This window comes from Mastigoproctus giganteus, chromosome 7 (assembly GCF_048544385.1).
Source record: "Mastigoproctus giganteus isolate SK-2022 chromosome 7, ASM4854438v1, whole genome shotgun sequence".
In the NCBI taxonomy this organism is placed as follows: Eukaryota; Metazoa; Arthropoda; class Arachnida; order Uropygi; family Thelyphonidae; genus Mastigoproctus; species Mastigoproctus giganteus.
The window spans coordinates 96,665,457-96,689,364 of record NC_143581.1 but is presented as its reverse complement, the minus strand read 5'-3'; the positions used below and the strand labels follow the sequence as shown (position 1 = coordinate 96,689,364).

Sequence of the window (23,908 nt, the reverse complement as noted above, 5' to 3'; positions counted from 1 at the left end):
ATTTTAAGAAAAAAATAAAAAATATTAATTCTGTGGAAAATGAAAATCTATTATAGTCATAAAATATAAAGATAAAGAAGCAATTAGCCTCTTGTTTTTCCGATTAAAAAAAACATTAAAAGTGCAAAATTTAAAATGTGTGCATGCTCATATATTTCTACTTATTATATGTTAAATAGTTTAAAAAAATTAAAAAATATGCATATATTAGACATTATTATTTTTAATTAATTTTCAAATTTGGTGTGCAGTGAAGTGTGTGAAATTTGAATATTACACATCTCTAACTTTCTATCATGAGTGATTATTGCTTTCCGTGTCTGTGATTAAAAATAATAATGAATTCAAATCTTTCGAAAATATGTACTTTATGACTGTTAGGTCACATGGGAGCATTTTATAAATAACTTGAATTAGAAACAAACACATTCTAAGCTTTGTAGCATCAGTAGCAGTCAGTTTCCCCATGCTATTGTTACTAAGAGTTAAAATAAGAACAAAACTGGTGGGGCTGTACCTGCTGGATGCAATCATGCTATAACTCTGTGAAAACAATAAATAAAATTCAAAAACCACAAGTGAAAATTTTTTCATAATTAGAAAGGTACAGAAAATCACAGATATTTATCTTCAGTCAATAATTAATGTGAGCTCATTATTTTTGAGTTACATTTTATTCATTTAACTCTGTAGCATCATGGCTACAGGGTTAAATGAAATTATTTTATTTTTGACAATAATCTGTCTAATGTTTAGATATAAAGTCAAAAGTAAAAAAATAATAATAATAATATTTAAAAACTATTTTTAAATTTAAGATATTTAAATTTATGTACACATCTTCAATTTTTACTTCTGCAAGAGAATTTGTTCCAAGTCAAGTCAACACTGTCTGGAAGAAAGCCACTTGTAGGAGGGTTAATGAGCAGACATTTCTGAATAATCCATACTCAGGATGACATCAGGGTTAAATGCAGACATTCAACTAGATAATTCTTCACAGCATCACCAAAAATGTCACCAGGTTTACATGTGTGTGTGTGTGTGTGTGTGTATAGCCCAGAATGAGATGTCGTTCTAACATATCGTATAATGCACTGTAACCTTATACAAGTTTACACATTAACCAAACTATATACTGTCCCGTAAGTGTAACTAGAAATACATGTAGTGGTACTGATATGCTAACTTTAAAAGACCCTGTATTATTATAATATTCTTAATATATTTAAATAATATACTTAAGCAATGCTATAATAAGTCAATCGAGCAGAATCAAAGTGCTATTATAACTCAGGTCTATAGGAAGGGCGTAAGTCTGAAGACCACTGAACATATATATACAGCAAATTCTAGTCTGACAAAAATATAAAAACTAAACTACAGCAGGCCCCCGTTATAACGCGGTTCACTTTACGCTGATTCGCTATAATGCTGTTCTTATATTATAACCCGTATCTGACTGTCACACTGTCACAGATCACTATAACGCTCTTTTACAGATTGAATTTTTGACATATTTAACGAAATCGTTTCATTTGATGGAGTCGATAGCTTGAAAATGAATAGCAAAACAGCATTAAAACGTTTCCCACGCCGACTTGAGAAATTTTCCCACGCTCAGTGAAATTTTCTCGCACGCTAATTTAGTTTCAGTACAGTGACTTGTTACATAGTTCCGAGATCAACATTTTAAAAAATGATCAAGTATATTGCTTGTAATATTTGCGTTATATGCATTTATCCGAAGTCTAGTCATCACTCAGTAGAGTATTAGACATCGTGCGTAACGGAAAGTTTACTTGAACATTGTATCGTAATTAATTCAACCAACGCAGTTACATTTTCGAAGAGCTAATAATGACTGATAGGAATGAAAATGCAACAATGTCTGGGCACAGTACAAAGACTATAAATGTAAGAAAAAGACTGAATTTGAAAATTAAATTAGACATTTTGAAGCGAATCGATTCCCGTCAACGACAAACGGATGTGTGCCATAATTTAGGACTTGCAACTTTAACTGTAAGAACAATTATAAAAAAATAAAGAATTAATTTTTGCAGCGGGAAAGATAGCTGTTCCACTGCAAGCAACTAGGACTAGGCCGGCTATTAGGGTTGAAATGGAAAGACTTTAATTTTATTGAAGATAATATTCCAATGCAGAATTCAGTTAAGTTAAATATTAAAAAAAGAGAGAGAAAGAGATTAGCCAATATGATGATCTGCAGAAAACTCGCCTAAAAAAAAAAAAAAAAAAAAAAAATGTGGAACCATTTAAAACTAGTAAGGGCTGGTTGAATAGATTTAAAATCCAGGGAGAAGCCGCAAGTGCAGATCAAGGAGCCGAAACTTTCAAAAAAGAACTTGTTGAAATTGTTGAAGAGGGGTATTATGTGTTATACTTCTCAACAAGTTTTTAACATAGCTGAAGCAGGACTTTTGTGGAAACGAATGCCTAAAAGAAGTTTCATATTGAAAGAAGAAAAAAACATGCCAGGTTTCAAAGCGGCGAAGGATCGGTTGACTTTATTGTTGGTTGTAACGCTGCGGGGGATTTAAAATTAATACCCCTTTTAGTTTATTTGGAAGAGGGCCAAAGTTCAACTCAAAATCCACACATTTGTCATGATTAAATTCATCAATTAAATTAAATTCATTATTTTAATTGGAATTTTAAATTTACTTTTGATACGCAAGTAGTTACCACATAATTATACGTATGCAATGCAGAATATTTTATATGTGCAAATATTTGAATATTAAATATTTTGACCGACATTTGTGCATCTTTTCATTACTGTTTATTATTTATTAGGAAATATCCTATGGCACCGACCGCAGCTCATAAATACATATGTTACCTTATGGGAAAGCGGCGCTCGCTTAGCGCTCTGTTTTTCCGGAACGAATGATCAGCGTTAAGCGGGGGTCCCCTGTACTTTCTTTGGTATACGTATGTATGTATGTCTTTAATTTAACTAAGCTTTGTTTAACAATAATATGAATTTTTTGTTTAGATTCTCTTTTGTTTGTAAAATAAATAACAATTTAAAAAAAAAAACATAATTGAAAAAAAAAAAAAAATATATATATAAATAGTATTGCATAAACTAACAAAAGCAAAATCACAGTATTAACATATTAACTGCCATAAAAAAAAATAATAAAAAAAAATTGATATGTGGGCTATCAACTTTATTTTTTCCTATTATGGTGCCTAATCTGGGTATTTAAGCACTAATATGAAAAGGATGGTAAAATGAATTTTCCACTTTTTTTTTTTTTTTTTTTATTTGATACCCACTCCATGGATCATTATGCCTAATTAGAAAAAATGTCACTTCTAACCATGAGATACATATCATGTATCTTAATGCTTCTCTCATAGCGAATGTTTACATTTCTGCCACTTATTTCTCCAGCTGATATGAGATTGTGAACTTGCAAAGTGATATAAATATTAATTACCTTTACTTATCAAGAAAAAATTACATAACTGCAGTGTGAGATTTAACCCCGGTGGCTCACATTTGGTGAGTATGTGCTTGGCACACCCAGAGTCCTGAGCTGGATATCATCATTCTTCTCTTTCTTGGTGATTCCCTTTTACTTTTGTCTCTCTCTTTCTCTCTCTCTCTCTCTCTCTCTTAGGATAACTTGGGAATTTTTTTTTTTTTTGGCTGGTGCAGCATAAGCCTCAGGCTTCCTTGCATCATATAGCTGATAATAAATAATAATATGTGAGCTCCTGGACCACCTACTTGAAACATCCAGAGCTGCAATCCAGGTGTCAGAGAAGTAAGCAGCAAGTATTTTGCTTGACAGGCAGCATTATATAGACAAAATGTTTTTACAAGGACTTTGTCTGAACTAATACTAATATTATTTAAAAATTTTTTCGATGTAAAAGTTTACATGAATACAACAGTGAGTATTTAGTTGGTAGTACAAAGATGTTTATACATTTTAAAATTTGTATTTGTTACCCCAGTTTTTTTCTTATCAATTTAAAACATTATGCATTATTATATTTGCATTACTTTATTTTTCTAAATTGTCATATAGCTCTCCCTATAGAATATAATGAGGATACAGGGATATTCAAAAGAACTGCCCAATTATTTATTACGCCGTCATGTAACTGCAAGGAAAAATTCTGTTATGGTTTCCCAAGCTACCTTATTTGAAACATCTGTACAATACAACGCACAATGAGAAGCATCTGGTTATTTGTCTGAGAGCTCTGTGAACTGGCAGGTGGGTCTCATGCCATGTAGAAACAAAAAGAAGGATCAGACAGTCAGGTCTCACAGAAGTTAACATGTTGAAGGAAATACAAAAACCAGTAAACTTTTTAATTAATCTAATTTAAAGTAAGAACCAATTTCATTAGCACAGTTTGTCTTACAAGCATTCTTAATTACACAGACATTATCAACTGCAACCGTTGTTTCATGATTTTTAACTTGCACTTTTATTACTGGTAACAAAATCTTCACCATTTTGTGCTTGGTGGTCAGGTGCTCTTCTGGTGTTGGCTGCTATAGTAACAACATCATGATCCGCCTTAAACTCCTCACATTCTCCAAAAAAATCCATAATTGCATTTCACATGCACACACACGAATGAAACTAAATCTTCCTCTCCCAAAAATAATCCAGTTTTTTTTTTTTCCTCTTTTCTTTCAGGGCTATGGTCCTTTCTTCACCTATGATCAATGTTGGAAATTTACATCCATCAATCCATTTTTCTAATTAAAGTGCCCTCTCTCCACATGGACAGTTGTAGCTGCTACCTTTTTCTTGGAAATTCATACATTTCTATTGAGAATTTATTTACTCTATGTATGCATGCTTTTCAGGTGCTTTGCACCTGAAAAGCAGGCAAACATACAACCAGGACTTAACCATAATAGTGATCCTAAGTTTGTTCTAGTTAATCTGATAACATAGCTAATGGGGGTGAACAGCATACCAGACATGCTGATTCACAACCTCCCTTCTTAAAATTATTTAATCACAAGAAATTTGAATATTTTTTATTTGCAGCACAATATGCGACCCACAAACACCAAAATTTATTTATATTATTATCATTTTATTTATCAATAAATGAATAAGTATCAAGTATAGATAAGTATAAATATCGAATACCACAGATAAGGTTAGGGAGGCCAAGGCTGAGTATGGGAAAGTGCTGGCTACGAGAGCAAAGAATGGGGCCAGCGAGATTTTCATGTATGCAAATACAAAGAAGCAAATGAATCAGATTGGACCCTTGGGTACAGGGTGTGGGAAAGCCTTATATAACCAGCTGATGTTAATGATGAACTGAATGGATATTTTGCATTGGCCTTTACAGATGAAAGATCATTCATACTGAGGAGAGGCTATGTAAGTGAGCCTGAATGATATGAAATTAGTGATTTCAAAATGAGAGATGACTGTTTATTAGAAAAACTTTCCAGCGTAAAGGAAAGAAAGGCTCCTGAAGTTGATGGCCAGTAATATCCAGTAATTTTGAGGAAGGTGGCCAGAGAGTGTATTGAGCCATCGTGGTTTACTTATGAGGGGATCTTTGGACTTGGGAGAGATTCCTTTGGTTACTGGATTGGCCAACGTACCGCCAATACGTAAATTGCAGTTCTAAGAGTGAAATCAGTGACTACAGACTGGTTAGTCTGACTTCAGTGGTAGGGAAAGTTTTAGAGGCAATGAGTGCAATCCAGGGATATTTAGATAGAAACTGCATTAGATAGAAACACATTAAATAGAAACACATTTTTTTTAAAAGGAAAATCATGTTAATTTGAGTTACTGGTTGACAAGTTACTGGTGAGATGGCTGTAGGATACAATTTCAACATAGTTTATTTGGATTTTGGCAAGGTCCCTTGTGAGAGGTTACTGTATAAGCTGGAACATGTTGGAATTACTGGAAAGATTCTAAGATGGATTGCAGGGTGGCTGTAGGGCAGAAGGCAAGAGGGTTGTAATTAATGAATATTCTTCATATCAGAAGTGGGGACCAAGGATTGGTCTTGGTTCTTGAACCACTGTTGTTGTTTCTAATTTTTGTAAATGGCATCAATGAAGGGATAGAGGACATGATGTCAAAATTTGTAGATGATATAAACTACCTGCAAATTTTTAAAACAATTCAAAATTTAACAGTGCGGCCATGGATTTACAGTGAAAATGACGAAGAAATACTGTTACTATTATGGTGAGCAGAAGAATGGGTTAAAAAAAATGATGTATGCAGTAAATTTGGAAAGCTATGAATTTACTATATTCCACATTAATCCTTTTCACATAACACATTAAAATATTTTTTGTTAATTAAAACAGTAAATTTGATTCATGCAGACTGAAAAAAAGTACAAATTAATACTGCACAGTAATGAAATATTTATATAACATTACCATGCAGTATTAATTAATTGTTTAAGATTAAATGAGACACTATATGAGCAAAAGCATTTACATCCTTCAACAAAATCCATCCATGTATACTGTCCCAGGAGTCTCCCTATGCATCCATGCATATAATCTCGGACATACCTAAAACTCATAAGTTTGACTTGTTGCAAGCAGTATGTTACAAACCAGTATTCACAGTGGTTGCAATTTATACTTTTTTTGAATCTCCCAAAATCCACTGTGGTGGTGTTATTCTTTAGATGGAGGATTGTGTGCGATACTTCAATGTAAGAAAGGTCTAGATAGCCTCAGAAACTCACAGAATTTGTTCCATAAACCCTAAAGATTGTAGTTTCTGCTTTGTGTATGTTATGTACAGGAAACATCATGGAGCAGGTCCAAGAGGCTACAGGAACATTCATCAGTATATCAACCATCTAGAGGGAACAGTATGGCCTTGGGTTCAATGGTAGGGCAGCTACACACATTTACCAAATACCACAGTCACTAATGCAAAATGGTGTTTGGAGCCATGTTATTCTTGATGTTCACAGACTCTAGAACAGTTGCAGAAGGTGCTCTGAAGTGATGAATCTTGCTGTGCAATGTCTCATTCCAGTGGATATGTTTGGGTGTGGAGACTGCTCAGAGAGAGAGAGAGAGCACTTCTGATTGGGGTGTCTCATCTCGACCATGAAGGTTGGTGGAGGTAGCCTGATGGTATGGGGCTGTTTCAGCTGGTTCAAACTTGGTCCACTGGTGGTTGTGCCTGAAACAAACATTCACTGTATTCTATATAGTGAATGTTTTGAAGAAAACATGAAAATAAACATCTCAATAACATGTAATTGATCATGATGATCAGGTACTTCCGACTTTCATGTGATATGTATGATGTTACATAATGATATACTACAACTGGAAATAACATTTATTCATATTTATTATTTAATTGATTATTTTAAAACTTATGAAATAAAGTGCTACAGTAGTTTTGTTAAAGAAAATGGTAAATACTCAAGAGGCCGATCACTTATAAATGCAAGGTCGTTAATATTCATCAATTTTTTAATATAATGCAAAATGAAAGCATGGTTTCATGGGTTTCAAGCCCTATTGTGGGTCATTAAGAAACAAATAAATACCGTAAATGCATGGGCTGTGCAGTGGTGTATTTGGGCTGGAACCCAGCGAACCAACGTTCCGGTACTTTTTTATAAATGTCATAATAGAAAACCATTAAATTTAAACACCTAATATTATGAAACAATACCATAATCAAAGGGGAGGGAGAAATAATATCTATTTTACCATTGCTACTAAAATATATATTAATAGTAATCTTCAAAATTAATAAATTTCTTTAAAAATTTATTTAAGAACAAAAATATAAATTTCACAATGAAACTTGAATGTTTCTTAGTAAAGTACAATGTGTTAGATAAAGAGATCCAACGGAATGAGTATAGTGTGATGCGTGCAAACGCTGCATTTTGATTCGCCATGAGCTGAATGCTAGAATTGGTTGTTCTACGAACCGTGAATCTGAAGTCTGATTCAGTTACTGTACAGTCGATGTGGCATGATCATTATTAGTCTTCTGGAGAATGACGTACAGGATTTTTTTATTTCATTCATATATAATATGTACATGTGAGTTTATAACCGATCTCTACTATTTAGATTAATTAATTTTTACGGGATTAAATATATAAATTTAAATTTACGTAATTTCAGTATTTAAAAATTAAAAGAAGAAATTTTCATTAAATACAAAATGAGAGAAAAACTCAAGCAAACAACATTAAATAGATTTCTTGATAAAAAACTGAAAACTGCAAGAAAATGTACAAACGTGGAAATGATAATGACATAACCTCTTCTTTTCCATCAAGATCTAAAGATGAGAGAAACGGTGACAGAGATTTAAAATTTAATTGGCCCCAAGTTGGGAATGCTGACATGTGGACTGAGAAGAAAAAAGCATATCCTTGGCTTACATGTGCTGCTGGAAAATTAGGATGTTTAACTTGTGCTGCTGTAAAAAAATTAGGGACATCTAAAACACAGGGAGTTAGCATTTCAAAGGAATGGAGTTTGGTAGTGGTATCATCTTATGGCAAAGATAGAAGTGCACAATTGACATCTTTGCATAAGAAAATTTATGAACATTCAAAAAGTACTTCACATATACAGGCTGAAAAACCTTGCAAGCTGCAAATGAACAACATTTAGAAGTGGTAATTGATCAAATGAATGACTCCGAAATTTCTAGCACCTACAAGGTTTTTAGAACTGCATATTATATTGCGAAACATGATCGACCATATTCTGACCATTTTGAGTTGTTACAACTTCAAGAATTGAATGACACTGTTATTGCTCACGGTTTATTCAAGATTAAGTGCTACTAATAAAACAGAGCATGTCACAAGGCAAATGAAATTAAAATTGTGCCAACAAATTGTGGACATACAAACTTATCCATTCTCACTGATGAGTCTATCACTCTAAGCAAGAAATCTACTCTGATTATTTATTTAAAATGTGTAACCAATAAAATGAAAAATCCACATTACTTGTTTCTTGATTTAATCGAATTGCCAGATCAAACAGCTTTCACAATAACAGTGTCTCTTAAAATGTCTTGAAAAATACGGATTTGACGACAATTATTTAAAACACTATTTAATTTTCTTTTAAGAGTGATAGGGCAAGTGTTATGTTGGGCAGAAAATCTGGAGTTGGAAATAAATTATTATAAAAATATCCAAATTTGATCATATGGCATTGTTTAAACCATCGGCTTGAGTTATCAGTTGGAGATGCAATATCAGAAGTTCATGAAATTAATCATTTTCAAATATTTATGGACAAGCTGTACACTCTGTACAGTCAATCTCCAAAAAACTAGAGAGAAATAGAAGCATGCACTACCAGCATCGGTGAAGAAATTAAAAGGATTGGATGGGTATTTAATGTAAGGTGGGTGGCCAGCTCCTTTAGGACTGTATGAGCAGTTTGGAAAAATTTTGCATCTTTATGCCATCATTTTGAAAATGCCAATAAAGATAACTGAAACAAAACTGAACAATCCATGTTCAACAGATTATATAAATGAATTTCATCCAAATGGTTTGTTCTAAATTTAGTCCTGATGTACAATGTATTGTTTGACCTATTGATTCTTTCAGAGTCACTGCAAAAGAGATACGACAATAGTATATGCAGACAAATTGATTCGTCGTACAATTCGTTACTTGGAATTTTTAAAAGATCGTCAAAAAGGAAAAGAGTTGTTAGAAGCCTCAGATGCTATTGAAAAAATGCAATTATTTTCATTAACATTAACGGACAATAACAAAGTAACATTAATTCATAGAAATCAATTTCTAAACAGTATTATTAATAATATGAAGCATAGGCTGAGCATTAGTATAGATTCTACCGAATTTACTGAAGGAATTTCAACTTCAGACATTATAAAAGAGTTGCGAATTCTTGAACGAAGTGAATTGCCATCTGAAATTGGCCTTGGATTTGGAGAAAATGAAATAGAATCTCTCTGTAAACGTTTTAATTTATCTTTAGCAAAATGTTTGAATGCCTATAGGGATTATTTATTATTTAGGTGGTCATAGTGTGCCCACAGATTTGGAACATTTAAAAACTTGCATTTTTAATAGCTTGCAGTCCTTCTGAATGCGAGTATGGCTTCAGCAGTATGAATTTAATATTAACTGAGTAAAGATCCCGTATTCTTGTCGAACATGTGGCAAGTTTGTTGTTTATTAAACTACACGGCCCACCATTAGAATTATGGAATCCAAATTTTTATGTCCGAACTTGGTTGCGGTCTCATCATTCTGCTGTTGCCCAACAAACAAAAAGGGCAACAGCAGAATGATTAACAGTAAGTAACTGTTAGTTAGGTAACTAACAGTAAGAGCAGGTGAGTGTATACTTGCATGTAAACTAGTGCTAGGATCACAGTAAATAAATCTGATGAATTGAAGTACTAAAAAAGTCATAAAATTTAGACATTGTGGGGATATCACAGACATGGCGTCACTCAGATATATGAGATGCAGAATTTGAATATGGGGAGTACAATGTGTACAGAAAGGAGAGATAGGACAGGAAGGGGGATTATGCTCTTAGTTAAGAAGCATATTAAATCTGGAGCAGTGCATCCAGCCTAAATGGGTAGCCAATGCAATGTTAAATCAGTTTGTTGTAACATAAGACTAGGAACACAAAGTTGAGAGTGTGTTATGGGTCTAATGACTGCGACAAGTATAACTAACTACTATACAAATAAATACAGTGCACGAGGACAACAGAATGTCTTACAATGAGAGATTTTAACTTCCAGATATTGACTGAACTTGTGGGTTGGTCACACACACTAACAAGACTTTTGTGGATTTGCTGGATGACTGTTTTCTACAGCAGCAACAAGAGAGGCAACAAGAGGAAGCAATACTCTTGATCTGTTTCTCAGCAGCAATTCTTCATGCATTAAGAATATACAGGTAAAAGACCTTCTGGGTGGCAGTGATCACAGTGGGATTTACTTAAAGACAACCACTGTCAAGGGTAAGGGAAAAGCTTTTGCTTTTGTAAGGTTGACTACAGTGGTCTCACATCATTTTGAAATTTGGTAGAGTGGAACCAATTAATGTTGTTACTAACAAAAAATTCTAAATGGGAAGAGGCATTCCATTCCAACTAAGAAATACCAATCCAGGCTTGGCCATTTAGGCGAAGCCTGGAACGGTTCATCTCATGAGACTTGTGTCAAAGAATAAAAATGAAAGGGATGCATATAAATTATCAGGTGATACAGAAGCCAATGGTAGATATGAAATAGTCTGTAATCAAGATACAAAGGAAGTTAGGAAAGCTAAAACAGATTTTGAAAAATCTCTGGGAAAAAATGCTATGAAAAGCAGCAAAGACTTCTTTGCTGCTTTTCTTAGTACTCATACTAGTCCACTTGTTGTCGATGGTCTAACTGTTGATGATCCTGCTCAGGCCACTGACAAAGTGAATAGATATTTTGCATCTACATTCACACATGAAGAATTCTTTAGAGAAGGGATGTGAGAAGTTTATCAGAATCTAACATGTAGCTAAATGATTTTGTGATAACCGAGAGGAAAGTGGAAGAGAAATTGTTGAAGCTTAACATAAAAAAGGCACCTGCGGTGGATGGGATCTATCCATTTATATTAAAGGAGGCAGCAATGGAACTCATATATATTGCCAATTCACAAAGGGGTATCGAAAGGTGACCTGAGTAATTACAGATCTGTTAGCTAGTTAAAGAATGGTGTCATTGGTTAAAGAAGTAATGCAGGACCACCTAGACAGGATTGCAATTATACTGCAATCACAGCATGGATTTTTAAATGGTGATATTGTCTGACCAGCCTGATTGGATATTATGATGCAGAGAAACAAAGGAACTGGATGCAAAACATAATTCTGATATCATCTACTTGGATTTCTGATAACTAAGGGAAAATTACTGCTATGGAAAAAGAGAAGGCTGAGTGGGACGAGACAGAGAGTTGTTATTAATCAACACTGCTCTTCATGGACTAATGTTAGTAGTTCACAAAGAGCAGTTTCCGGGGGGGGGGGGAAGACTCAAGTAATGTCATTAGTGGAGTTCCGCAGGGCTTAGTGCTGCGACCATTGCTGTTTTCTATATTTACTAATGATACTGACAAAGGTATATCAGGCTTACTGTCGAAGTTTGCAGTTGATACAAAGGTTGCCAAGATGGTTAATGACAGTAATCAGAGTAAGCTATTGCAAGGTCTAAAAAAATTAGACAAATGGTGTTTGAGAAATGGCAGCTGAAGTTTGACATTGACAATGCAAGCTACTACACATATGGGTAGCTGTCATCCTAGATTAACGTACCAATTGTGTGCTAGTACACTCAGGGTAGTGGAAATGAAAAAGGCTGGTGGGTAATTGTACAGTCAGATATAAAGTTCTCTGACGGCACAGACAGGCTGCCAGGACAGCTCAAGGGGTGTTTTTGTATGATATACATGAACTTTGCTAGCAGGGATAAGGAGATATTATCCCATTGTATAAGGCAATGGTAAGGCTGCATCTTGAGTACTGCATATAGTTCTGGAACCCTCATTTTAGGTAGGATGTATCAACATCTCAACAGTTGGGAAACTGTTCTCAACAAAGCAGAAACTGTTTTCTGCCTTCTTTCTCAACAGTTGGGAAACTGTTGAGAAAGAAGGCAGAAGCCTTTGAAAGCTTCAGTTATTTTAGCGCTTTTAATCGAGTATATTTTATTGCATTTTAATTCAGTATTTTATTATCAGTAACATTTTATTTGTATAATCACATTTATTTTGTTTGATCTACTGTAAATTTATTAAAAATTTAAATATAAAGCTTTATAAGATTTTGGTTTTCGTTTTTACTTCAATGGTTGGTGAGAAATGATAAAAATCATAGTATGTCATACCTGTTTATTTGCACTTGTACTGAAATTGCATGATATTTATGAAAAATTTTAAGGGGGTCCAAGATAAAAAAGTTTGAGAACTTCTGATATAAGTGTTCAAAGAAAGACATGAGGATGTTTGAAATGACCCAAAGAGTGGACAGTCATCAACCTCTTGAAATAAGAGAGAGAGAGAGAGAGAGAGAGAGAGAGAGAGAGAGAGAGAGAGAGAGAGAGAGAGAGAGAGAGTTGCAAAAGTTCAGGAAATTGTGCCTTCAGCTCATCTGTGCATATACACAGATGAGCTGAAGCATTCTTAATCATTATGCCAAGACCTGTCAAGACAATCATAATTTCCTTGACTGTATTGTTACTGGCATTGAGTTCTTGGTGCTTCAGTATTACCGAGTGAAGAGGCGTCGAAGCATGCAGTGCACTTCAAAATCATTACCAGGGACCTAAAATTTTCATTTAAAAAAGTCTAGGATCAAGACAATGCTGGTCATGGTTTCTGATAAACAGGGTTTAATTCACAGGGAATTTATACCTGAAGGGGGAGAGAATCAATGCTGCGTTCTACATATAGATGCTTCAAAGACTATTGAAGTATATTTTCTGAGTGAGACTGCAATTTCAAGAGAAAGGCAACACTGGTTCTTGTTGTGCATGACAATACAATGGCCCCGCCCATTCTGCACCTGTTGTGAAGATGTTTCTTATGAAACATGGCATTGTATAGATCAACCATCCAACCAGCAGACCTTTCTCTTTCCCAAGGTGAAAACTGGCCTCAAAGGAAAGTTGGATGTTGAGGACATAAAGGAAAATGCAACGACAAACTGAATATCATCTGTTTGGATGCCTGTACTGACTCTTTTCAGAAACTTTTAGGAAGATGTAATAAGTGCATTCAATCAGGTAGTGATTAATTTTAATAAAAATAAAACCAATTTTGAGCTCTTTCACTTTATGTTCTTTTTACTTCACCAGTCCAGGAACATTACTGGCACTACTCGTACACCTAGTTTAACTTTTCAATTACATAGGATTCAAATAGTTTCTAAAAATAACTTTCAATTTAATGTATACATTAAATGGGGAGTCCATTATTGGCAAATATACTTACCAATAATGGGCTTCCCCTATCAGACCATAAAATTAAGAGTTTACTACACAGTAAAGTATATACTGTAGTAGTAGTAGTAGTAGTGGCATGTGATCCAAGAAAGCAAATGTATGAGCTTATGCAGCATCAGCCATAAAAAAAAAAAAAAAAAAAAAAAAATCACACCATTCCCTACAAATGCCTGTCCAGTTCCTCCTTAAATTTATTCTACCTATCAACCTATTCAACCTATCAACAGATGGAAGTTTGTTCCAGCAATTAACCATCCGCACATTTATTCTACATCTGTCCTTTCTTAATTTGAATTTATGCCCCCTTAGGTTCGTAATCTGAACAAGTGGAAGGATCACATCAGAATTCAACGTGCTGAACCCATTCAAGGCCTTATACACCTCAATCAGATCACCGCGCAGGTACCTAGTCTCCAGCCTCTGCAATTTGCAGAACTTAAGCCTCTCTTGATAAGAGGATCCCTTCATTCCCCTCACCAATCTTGTTGCCCTTCTCTGTACACGCTCAAGTAAATCTACATCCTTCCTAAAATGAGGTCTCCAGACCTGTACGCAGTACTCAAGGCGTGGGCCTGATCATTGCCTTATACAGAGGGATAATCACCTCCTTTTCCCTGCTAGCAAAATTCCTATATATCATTGACAAAACCCCATGACCTGCCCTTGCAGCCTGTCTGCATTGCTCAGAAAACTTCATATCTGCCTGCACAATTATTCCCAGGTCTTTTTCATTTTCTACAACCTTAAGTGTAGTACCACACAGTTGGTACGTTTCTCTGGGGTTACTTCTACTCATATGCAGTACTTTGCATTTGTCAAGGTTAAACTTCAGTTGCCACTTCTTAGCCCATCTGCCCAAATTATCTAGATCCTGTTGCAGTAGCACACTGCCATTACTGTCATTAACAACCCTGCCAACCTTTTTATCATCTGCAAACTTCAACACTAAGCCTGATATACCTTCATCAATATCATTGATAAATATACAAAACAAGAGTGGACCCAACACCGAACTCTGTGTGACTCCACTAATAACATTAGTCCAAGAAGAGCAGCACCCATTGATTACCACCCTCTGTCTTCTCGCACTTAACCATCCTTTTATCCATTCTGCTCCAATTTGTACAATAGTCTTCCATGCGCAACAGTGTCAAAAGCTTTCCTGAAATCCAAATATATGATATCAAAATTATTTTTTGCATCCAGTTCCTTTGTAACCACATCATAATATCCTATCAAATTTGTCAGACAAGACTTTCCCTTAACAAACCCATGCTGTGTCTGAATTATTGCTGCAGTCTTGTCCAGATCATCCTGCAATGCATCTTTAACCAGCGACTCCATTATTTTACCCGGAACAGAAGTTAAACTAACTGGTCTGTAATTACTCGTGTCACCCTTCGATTCCCCTTTGTGAATTGGGGATACATTTGCACATCTCCAGTCCGTGGGAACCTCCCCTGAGTCCAAGGATGCTCTCATAATTATGGCTAAGAGTTTGCTTAGTTGCTTTGCCGCCTCCTTTAATATAACTGGATAGATTCCATCCACCCCCCCAGGTGCTTTTCTTACGTTTAACTTCAACAGTTTCTCTTCCACTTTGCTCTCAGTTATTACAAAATCATTAAGTATCCTGCTACAATTTGATAACCTTCTGCCATTTTCAAACCGTAATAATTCCTCATGTGTGAATGTAGATGCAAAATACTCATTCAGTTTGTTTGCTATCTGAGCAGGATCATCAACAGTCGAACCATCGATGTCAAGTGGACCAATCAGATTCATCCCCTTCCTTTTAGAGTTTATATAAGTAAAGAAATCCTTACTGTTTTTCTTAGCATCTTTTGCCAAGGATTTCTCGTAATCTGCCTTCGCCTGCCGAACCTCCTTTGTGACCTGATTACAGATTAGCTTATATCTGCCATAGGCTTCTGAGTCGCTTGATAATTTATATGCATCCCATGCATTTTTCTTCTGTTACGAGTCTCATTAGTTCATTTGACTACCATTTAGGCCTAAACCTTGAACAATATTTCTTAATAGGTATGAAACTTTTAGTAGCATCCACGATTAATTCCTTGAATGCTTCCCACTTAGAATTTACTGTTGGTAACATCGTCAGTTGATCCCACTGTACAGAATTTAAAAAGTGTCGGAGACCACTGTACTTGCCTTTACTAAAGCAAAAACCCTTTCCTCTACCCCTGATGATAATTAAATCTTTAAGTAAATCCCACGTCAGTACACTGTGATCACTGCTACCTAGTGGTTCTTTTATCTGCAAATTCCTAATACATGAATGATCACTGCTGATAACCAGATCAAGAGTATTACTTTCTCTGGTTGCCTCTCGAACATGCTGCTGCAGAAAACAATCATCCAATAAATCTACAAAAGTCTGACTAGTGTGTGAGTGCCCAACCCACAAGTTCCAGTCAATATCTGGGAAGTTAAAATCCCCCATTATAAGACATTCCGATTTACTAGCCCACTCTATTTCTCTGTACAATTGTTCATTGTACTCATTCGAGTCATTAGGCCTATAACACACTCCTACTCTTATTTTTACTTTCGCAGTGCTTATGTCACACCAAACTGACTCAACAGTGCACTGTTCATCTGTATCAACTGGATGCACTTCTTTTGATTTTATGTTTTTCTTAATTAACAGCACAACACCTCCTCCCTTCCTATCCTTTCTGTACACATTATACTCCCCAAATTCCAGTTCAGCATTCCTTATATCAGTGTGACACCATGTCTCTGATATCCCAACAATATCCGCCTTTGATGTCTTGACCAACACTTCAAATTCATCAAATTTATTTACTATACTTCTAGCATTGGTATACATGCAAGTATACATGCGCCTATTCTTATTCTTAGTTACTCTAACACATCCCATATACCCACCTGTTTCACGATGACTGCCACCCGTCCCTGAAACCCCCAACACCCCTCGCTCCAGGTCGCTACTTATTCTAATAGAAGTTGTGCAAGAATCACCTTCACCTCTGCCTACGGCTACTGTTAAACTATTAGTCCTTGTATCCTCCCAAGCTATCAGTTTTCCGACCCACCCAACACTGCCTCGATAGCATCAGCAAATATTCTTGCACCCTTTCTATTTAAGTGTATCCCATCCCTGTAGAAGCAGTCTCTCCTGTTAACAAGTACAGTCCAGGCTGAAAAAAATTCTATCCCTTGAGCTTTGCATCACCTTTCCAGGGCCGAATTGATCGACAAGGCTCTCATCATATACTCCCTCCTATTATGTCTGGGCAGAATTGCAGACACTTTCAAATTCAACCCTAATTCACGGCTTTTTTTCATCAGTGACCTGTACTTGTTAAGTAATTCTGCCGGTCTCCTACTCTTGATATCATTAGTACCAACGTGTACAACTATATCACCTTTTGTGCCCTTAAAAGATGATATCTGCTCTACAACATCATCAACCTTTGCCCCTGGCAGACATACGCTGGTCCTGTTCCACCTATCCTTTTTACAAAGGATGTTTCCCGTTTCCCTGACAACAGAGTCACCAACAACTACTAGTTCCTGAGGGACCAGCGCATTCTGCCTTGGGGGTTGCCGCTGTGTTGCGTGATGACCAAGTGCAAGCTCTGGCGTTAATGTGGGCAGCTGAGAGCCTGATGGGCCCCCTCAATTTAGATCTTTCGAGGGCATCCACCCCGTCCTTCAAACTCTCATATAAGCCCATAACAACGCTGAGTTGTCGCCTGATTTCCTTACACTCCTTACATCGCACACACACAAAAACATCCCCCATGGCAATATTATGTTCCGTTCCAGATAGTTCGGCAAACATTTCACAAGTTGCACATTTTTTTAGGCTGTGATGCGTTGGAGAATCGCCCATCGCCCCCCCCTCAGTTCTCCCCAGAGTCACAGCACTCCTGCCACTTTGTGCCCATTGCTTTGCTGCTATAGTTTGGGGCATGATACTTTAAATTAATAAAAATCAATAAATTAAATTAATTAAATGTCAATACTACGCTATCTAATAGAAACAGTGAAGCGTATTACTGTTTCTATAATTATACGTTAGAGCTACCTAGCTACCTCAATTAAAAATTTGAATTCCCTATCACTATATACAAAAACAATGCCTGCAATATTCAAACGAAATAACGGTTTTATAAAGTATTACGTATATCTACAAAAACTGTTTATATAAATTAAAATAAAAATAACCAGCACAATTAAAACTATAAGACTACGTATTAAGTACAATATAAAATAACAATTATGTAAATAAGCAAACACTTATCGTTTTTTTCGGAGCCTGTAACTCGCAGCTGTATTTTATAAAGAGAGTCAGTGCCCTCTTTTAGTCAATTTTTTTAATTAAAAAGCCATTTGTATATTATATTGGAATCAGAGAGATATCACAAAACACAAATATTGAAGAGAAATTATGTATTCATGATGGCCTTAAGTAAAACTTGTTCAGCTCAATCACTTAGGTCATGAAAGGCATTTTAAAAAAAATAAATATTGCCATTATGATACATAAGTTTTTATAGCAATTATAGTACAGAGTGGAAAAAAATTTATAAATGTTCTGTGGCACAAACTCTTAATTTTGAAGGTTGAATAGATCCCCATATGACCACTACTGTAACAAAAATTTGCACAACAAATAATGGCTTAATATTGAAGTTAAATAAAATATAATAAAGAAAACTGTGAAGAATATAGTTGGAGAGTGCTATTTTTGGTAGTTTTGTGTGATTTTAACCTTCACTGCATATCCACATAAAAAATCGAAAAAGTATCACTGCATGTAACAACAAACATTATGAATAAAAATATATGAACAAACAAACACATATTTTGATAGTACAAGGAAGTCTTAAACAAAAGAAAACAAAATGACACTCCAAGAGGAAAAGAATATAAAAAGTTTTTATCAATTTTCATGTGACTATTAAAATTGTTGTGTACCTTATACACTTGATCCATTCATCCTTTTCCTCAGGGGTAGCAGCTGACATTCTATACACTGTATGTTTCCCTTCAACAACTTTTCCTTCTGAGTCTGTTTTACATGCTTTGATTACATCATTTCCTACCGAGAAAAGCTCAAAACAATTGGGCTTGTTACGATCTTGAACTTCTCTGACTTGGACATTTTCTAATGGAATAATACCACGTGGTTCCTTATCCTTAAATAGGAGGAAAAAGAGAATAAATTACACTTTTGTTATATAAATAAAATATCAGTCAACCAAAAGAGGCACATACAGTAAGTACAATGTAATCAGCATATTTTTATTGATTATCAAAAATATACAACCTATATTAGGGTATTCTTTAGTGCAATTGCATCATTACATATCGTAAAATTCTTCATAAATAGTTATCCTTTTCTTATACAGTGAAACCTCTTTTAATGGACACCTCTTGTTGTGGACATTTGGCTTAGGGCCTGACCATAAGTATTTGAAATTACATGTTAAGCGACCTCTCCAAGTACAGATGCAGACACTTCGATAGCTGTCTATTTTGATTTTCAACCTCCCTGTAGCAGACACTTAGATTTTTTCAAGAGTAACATTTCAGATGAATGTTTATTGCTGATGACACACATGCATTTTCATAGGTCTTCATCTAGCCACAAAGGTAAGTAAATGTTAAGGTCAGTACAGTAACAGTGACACTAATTAGACTTCTGATAGCCACAGATTACTTACTGAGAAGATTGCAGAATATGTTGTTATTAATATGCTCACCTTTGCTGATACTGAATTTACAAACTTCCTTTTGACTGCTCAAAAACCACTTCCACTGGCGTGCACATCACTTATCACAACAGTAAAATTGTAAACATGTGAGATGCTGTTGCTGAGAGAGAAAGGGAGAGTTTTAGTGTTAATGTGAGAATACAGTTTTAGTACGGTACAATAAATTTCTTTAAAAAAAATTAACACCTGACAAATGGACTCTAATGCATTTGCATCAGTGTCCTCTACAAATGCATGCTACATTAATAAAACTGTCAAACTTAATTGGACACTTTGATTGAAATCACTCTGTAATCCATTACGACTACTAAATACATGGTATGTCTAGATGTTCAAAGTGAAAAAAAAAGGCATATCTGGTGTTACCGTCTCTCTATTCTGCAAGGCTCAGTTTTGTTACCTCAGAGTGTGTGGTTGTTATAGTACTGTAGTAAATTTCAAGAGAGCAGATTCTGGATGACTGCGATATTCTGTGCAAAGTTACAGACCAAGGTAAGGATTTACAGTTATATACTCATACTGTACTAGAGCATGTCTCAAAAACAATTAACTTTGAAAGAAAAAGTAGAAGTGATAGAATATTCTAGAAAAGTAAAGTATGGAGTTTGTAAGTTAGCATTAGTATAGGCATATGATGCAAGAAAGCAAGCTAATAGAGCATCAGTGTAAAAAAAAAAAAATAATAAAATAAAATAAACACACTTCCCATTTCACCCAACCATTCACTCGAAAAGTTTGTTTAGTTCGGCCTTGAATTTATTTAATTTGTCAACTTCCACAAAGCCATATCGAAGTTTGTTCCAGCAATCAACCACCTGCTGGCTAAAGGCAAATTTCCGCATATCTATTCTACAACTGTCTTTCTTCAATTCGAATTCACGCCTCCTCAGGTGCAGAATCTGAGCACAAGGAAGAAACCTATCAGATTGAATTTGCTCAAACTATTCCAAGCCTTATGAACCACAGTTACATCACCTCGGAGTGCCTAGTCTCAATACACTGCAATTGGAAGAACATTTTTTTCTTAGTAAGAGCAACCCTTTGTTCTACTCACCAATCTCATTGCCATTCTCTGTACTCGTTCTAGCAGTTCTACATCATTCCTAAAATGAGGCATCCAAACCTGTATGCAGTACTCAGGGTGCACCCTGACCACTGCCTCATACAAGGGGATAATCACCTCCTTATCCCTGCTAGCAAAATTCCTGTATAGCATTGACAAGACCACATGAGCTATCTTGCAGCCTGTCTGTAATGCTCAGAAAACTTCACAACTGACTGCACTATTACCCTAACATACCGCACAGGAGGTATGTTACTCTGGGGTTACTGCTACCCATATACAGAAATTGCATTTGTCAATGTTAAACTGAAGCCCATCTGCTCAACTTTTCTAGATCCTGTTGCAGTAGTGTACCATCCTTACTGTTATTAACAACCCTACGAACCTTTGTATCATCTGCAAATTTGGACATTAGACTGGATATACCTTCATCAATATCACTGACAAATACAGAAAACGACAATGGGCCCAACACGGACCCCTGGAGAACTCAACTAATAACATTCGTTAATGAAGAGCAGTGTCTACTGATTACCACTCTGTCTTCTCTCACTCAATCATCCTTTTATCCATTGTACAACTTACCCTTAATGCTATACTGCTCCAACTTGTACAATAGTTTTCAATGTGCAAGTATCAAAAGTTTTTGTAAAATCCAAGTATTTGATATCAAAATTATTTTTTGCATCCAGTTCCTTTGGCTCTATTATTTTCCTCGGAACAGAAGTTAAACTAACAAGTCTGTAGTTACTTGTGTAGCCATTTGATCATCCTTTGTGAATTGGAGATATAGCCACACATCTCCAATCCACAGGGGCTTCTGATGAGTCCACGGATGCTCACATAATCATTCCTAAGGGCCTGCTTACCTTCTTTAATATAACTGGATAGATCCCATTCACCCCAGGTGCCTTCCTTATGTTTAACTTCAGGAATTTCTTCTCCACTTTGCTCTCAGTTATTACAAAATCATTTAACTCCCTGTTAGAGTTTAATAAGCATCTGCTCTCCACTTTCCTATGGAATTCCTCATGTGTGAATGTAGATGCAAAATACTCATTCAGTTTTTCAGCTACCTGAGCAGAATCATCAACAATCGAACTATCGTTATCAAGTGACCAATCTGACTCATCCCCTTCCTTCTAGAGTTTATATAGGTAAAGAAGTCTTTACTGATTTTCTTTGTATCCTTTCCAAAGATATTTCATAATCCTCCTTTGATTGCCTAACTTGCTTTGTGACTTGATTACAGACTATCTTATATTTACCATATGCACCTGTGTCTCCTGATAATTTTTATGCATCCCATACATTTTTCTTCTCTGCCACAAGTACTCATTAGTTCATCTGACATACATTTAGGCCTAAACCCTAAACAGTATTTCTTAGTTGGTATGGAAAGCCTAGTAGCTTCTAAGATGAATTCCTTGAATGCTTCTCATTTAGAATTTGCTGTTGGCAACGTCATCAGTTGGTCCAACTGTATAGAATTTAAAAACTGTCTGAGACCACTATAGTCACCTTTACGAAAGCAAAAACCCTCCCCTTTATCCCTGATCATAGTTATATCTTTGAGTATATCCCACAACAATACACTGTGATCACTGCCACCTAGGAATAATCATTGCTGATAATCAAATCAAGAGTATTACTTCCTCTGGTTGTCTCCCCAGCATGCTGCTGTAGAAAACAATCATCCAATAAATCCACAAAAGTCTTGCTAGTGTGCAAGTGACCAACCCACATGTTCCAGTCCATATCTAGAAAGTTAAAATCCCCCATTATGAGACATTCTGATATACTGGTCCACTCTATTTCTCTGTACAGTTGTTTGTTATAACCATTAGAGTCATTAGGCCTATAACACACTCCTACTCTAAGGTGACCATATTTTTTTTAGAGAAACTAGGACATTCCCATTTCTAAAAAGAGGACAAAACTAGGACATTTTAAACTTTTTTATTAACAAAAAATTATTTAGCATTAGCATTAGTAGAGGCATTTGATGCAAGAAAGCAAGCTTATGCAGCATCAGCCAAAAAAAAAAAATAAATAATAATAAAAAAAATAAACAAATATATAAATTAAAAAAAAAATAATAATAAATATATAAATAAAAAATAACCACTTCCACTTCACCCCTCTGTTCGTTCGAAATACCTGTCCAGCTGAGCCTTAAACTTATTTAGGCTATCAACTTCCATGACAAGGGATGGAAGTCTGTTCCACCAACCAACCACCCGCTGGCTAAAGGCAAATTTCCTCACGTCTATCCTACATCTGTCTTTTCTCAATTGGAATTTATGCCCTCTCAGGTGATTATTCTGAGCAAGAGGAAGAATCCCATCAACACTGAGCATGCTCAAACCATTCAAGGCCTTATACACCTCTATCAGATCACCTTGCTGGTGCCTAGTCTCCAGACACTGTAATTTGCAAAACGTAAGCCTTTCTTCGTAAGAGCACCCCTTTGTTCCATTCACTAATCTTGTTGCCCTTCTCTGCTCGTTCCAACATCTCTACATCCTTCTTGAAATGAGGCCCCCAGACCTGTATACAGTACTCTAGGTGTGGCCTGACCATTGCCTTATACAAGGGAATAATCACCTCCTTATCTCTGCTAGAAAAATTCCTATATATCATTGACAATACACCATGAGTTACTCTTGCAGCCCGTCTGCACTGCTCAGAAAACTTCATATCTGCCTGCACAACCACCCCCAGATCCCTTTCATTCTCTACCACTGCCAGTGTAGTACCACAGAGTTGATATGTTGCTCTGGGGTTACTGTTTCCCATATGTAGTACTTTAAATTTGTCAATGTTAAACTTCATTTGCCACCTCTCAGCCCATCTGCTCAACCTTTCCAGATCCTGTTGCAGTAGCATAGTGTCAGTAGTGTCCTTGACAACCCTGCCTTCGTATCATCTGCAAACTTGGACATTAAGCTTGATATACCATCATCAATATCATTTATAAATACAGAAAACAATAATGGACCCAATACTGAACCCTGAGGGACTCC

The 23,908-nt window shown here is 35.6% G+C and overlaps 1 protein-coding gene across 7 annotated transcripts in view; it reads right to left on the bottom strand.

The window, feature by feature from the left end:
* LOC150083093 (cytohesin-1-like) overlaps positions 1-23,908 on the bottom strand; it is a 491,792-nt gene that overhangs the window by 69,111 nt on the left and 398,773 nt on the right. For 3 of the 7 annotated variants that reach the window (XM_090377032.1, XM_090377027.1, XM_090377028.1), the window contains 2 exons: positions 19,020-19,240; positions 6,807-7,196 (listed from right to left, as the gene is read on the bottom strand). The exons of 1 other annotated variant lie outside the window; for it this stretch is intronic. In XM_090377032.1, coding sequence (XP_090233158.1) covers positions 7,073-7,196; positions 19,020-19,240 — 345 coding nt within the window. In that variant the 3' untranslated portion in view covers positions 6,807-7,072. Of the gene's footprint in view, positions 1-6,806; positions 7,220-19,019; positions 19,241-23,908 lie in introns of those variants that run through there. 3 more of the 7 variants (XM_090377029.1, XM_090377030.1, XM_090377031.1) reach the window with 2 other exon arrangements.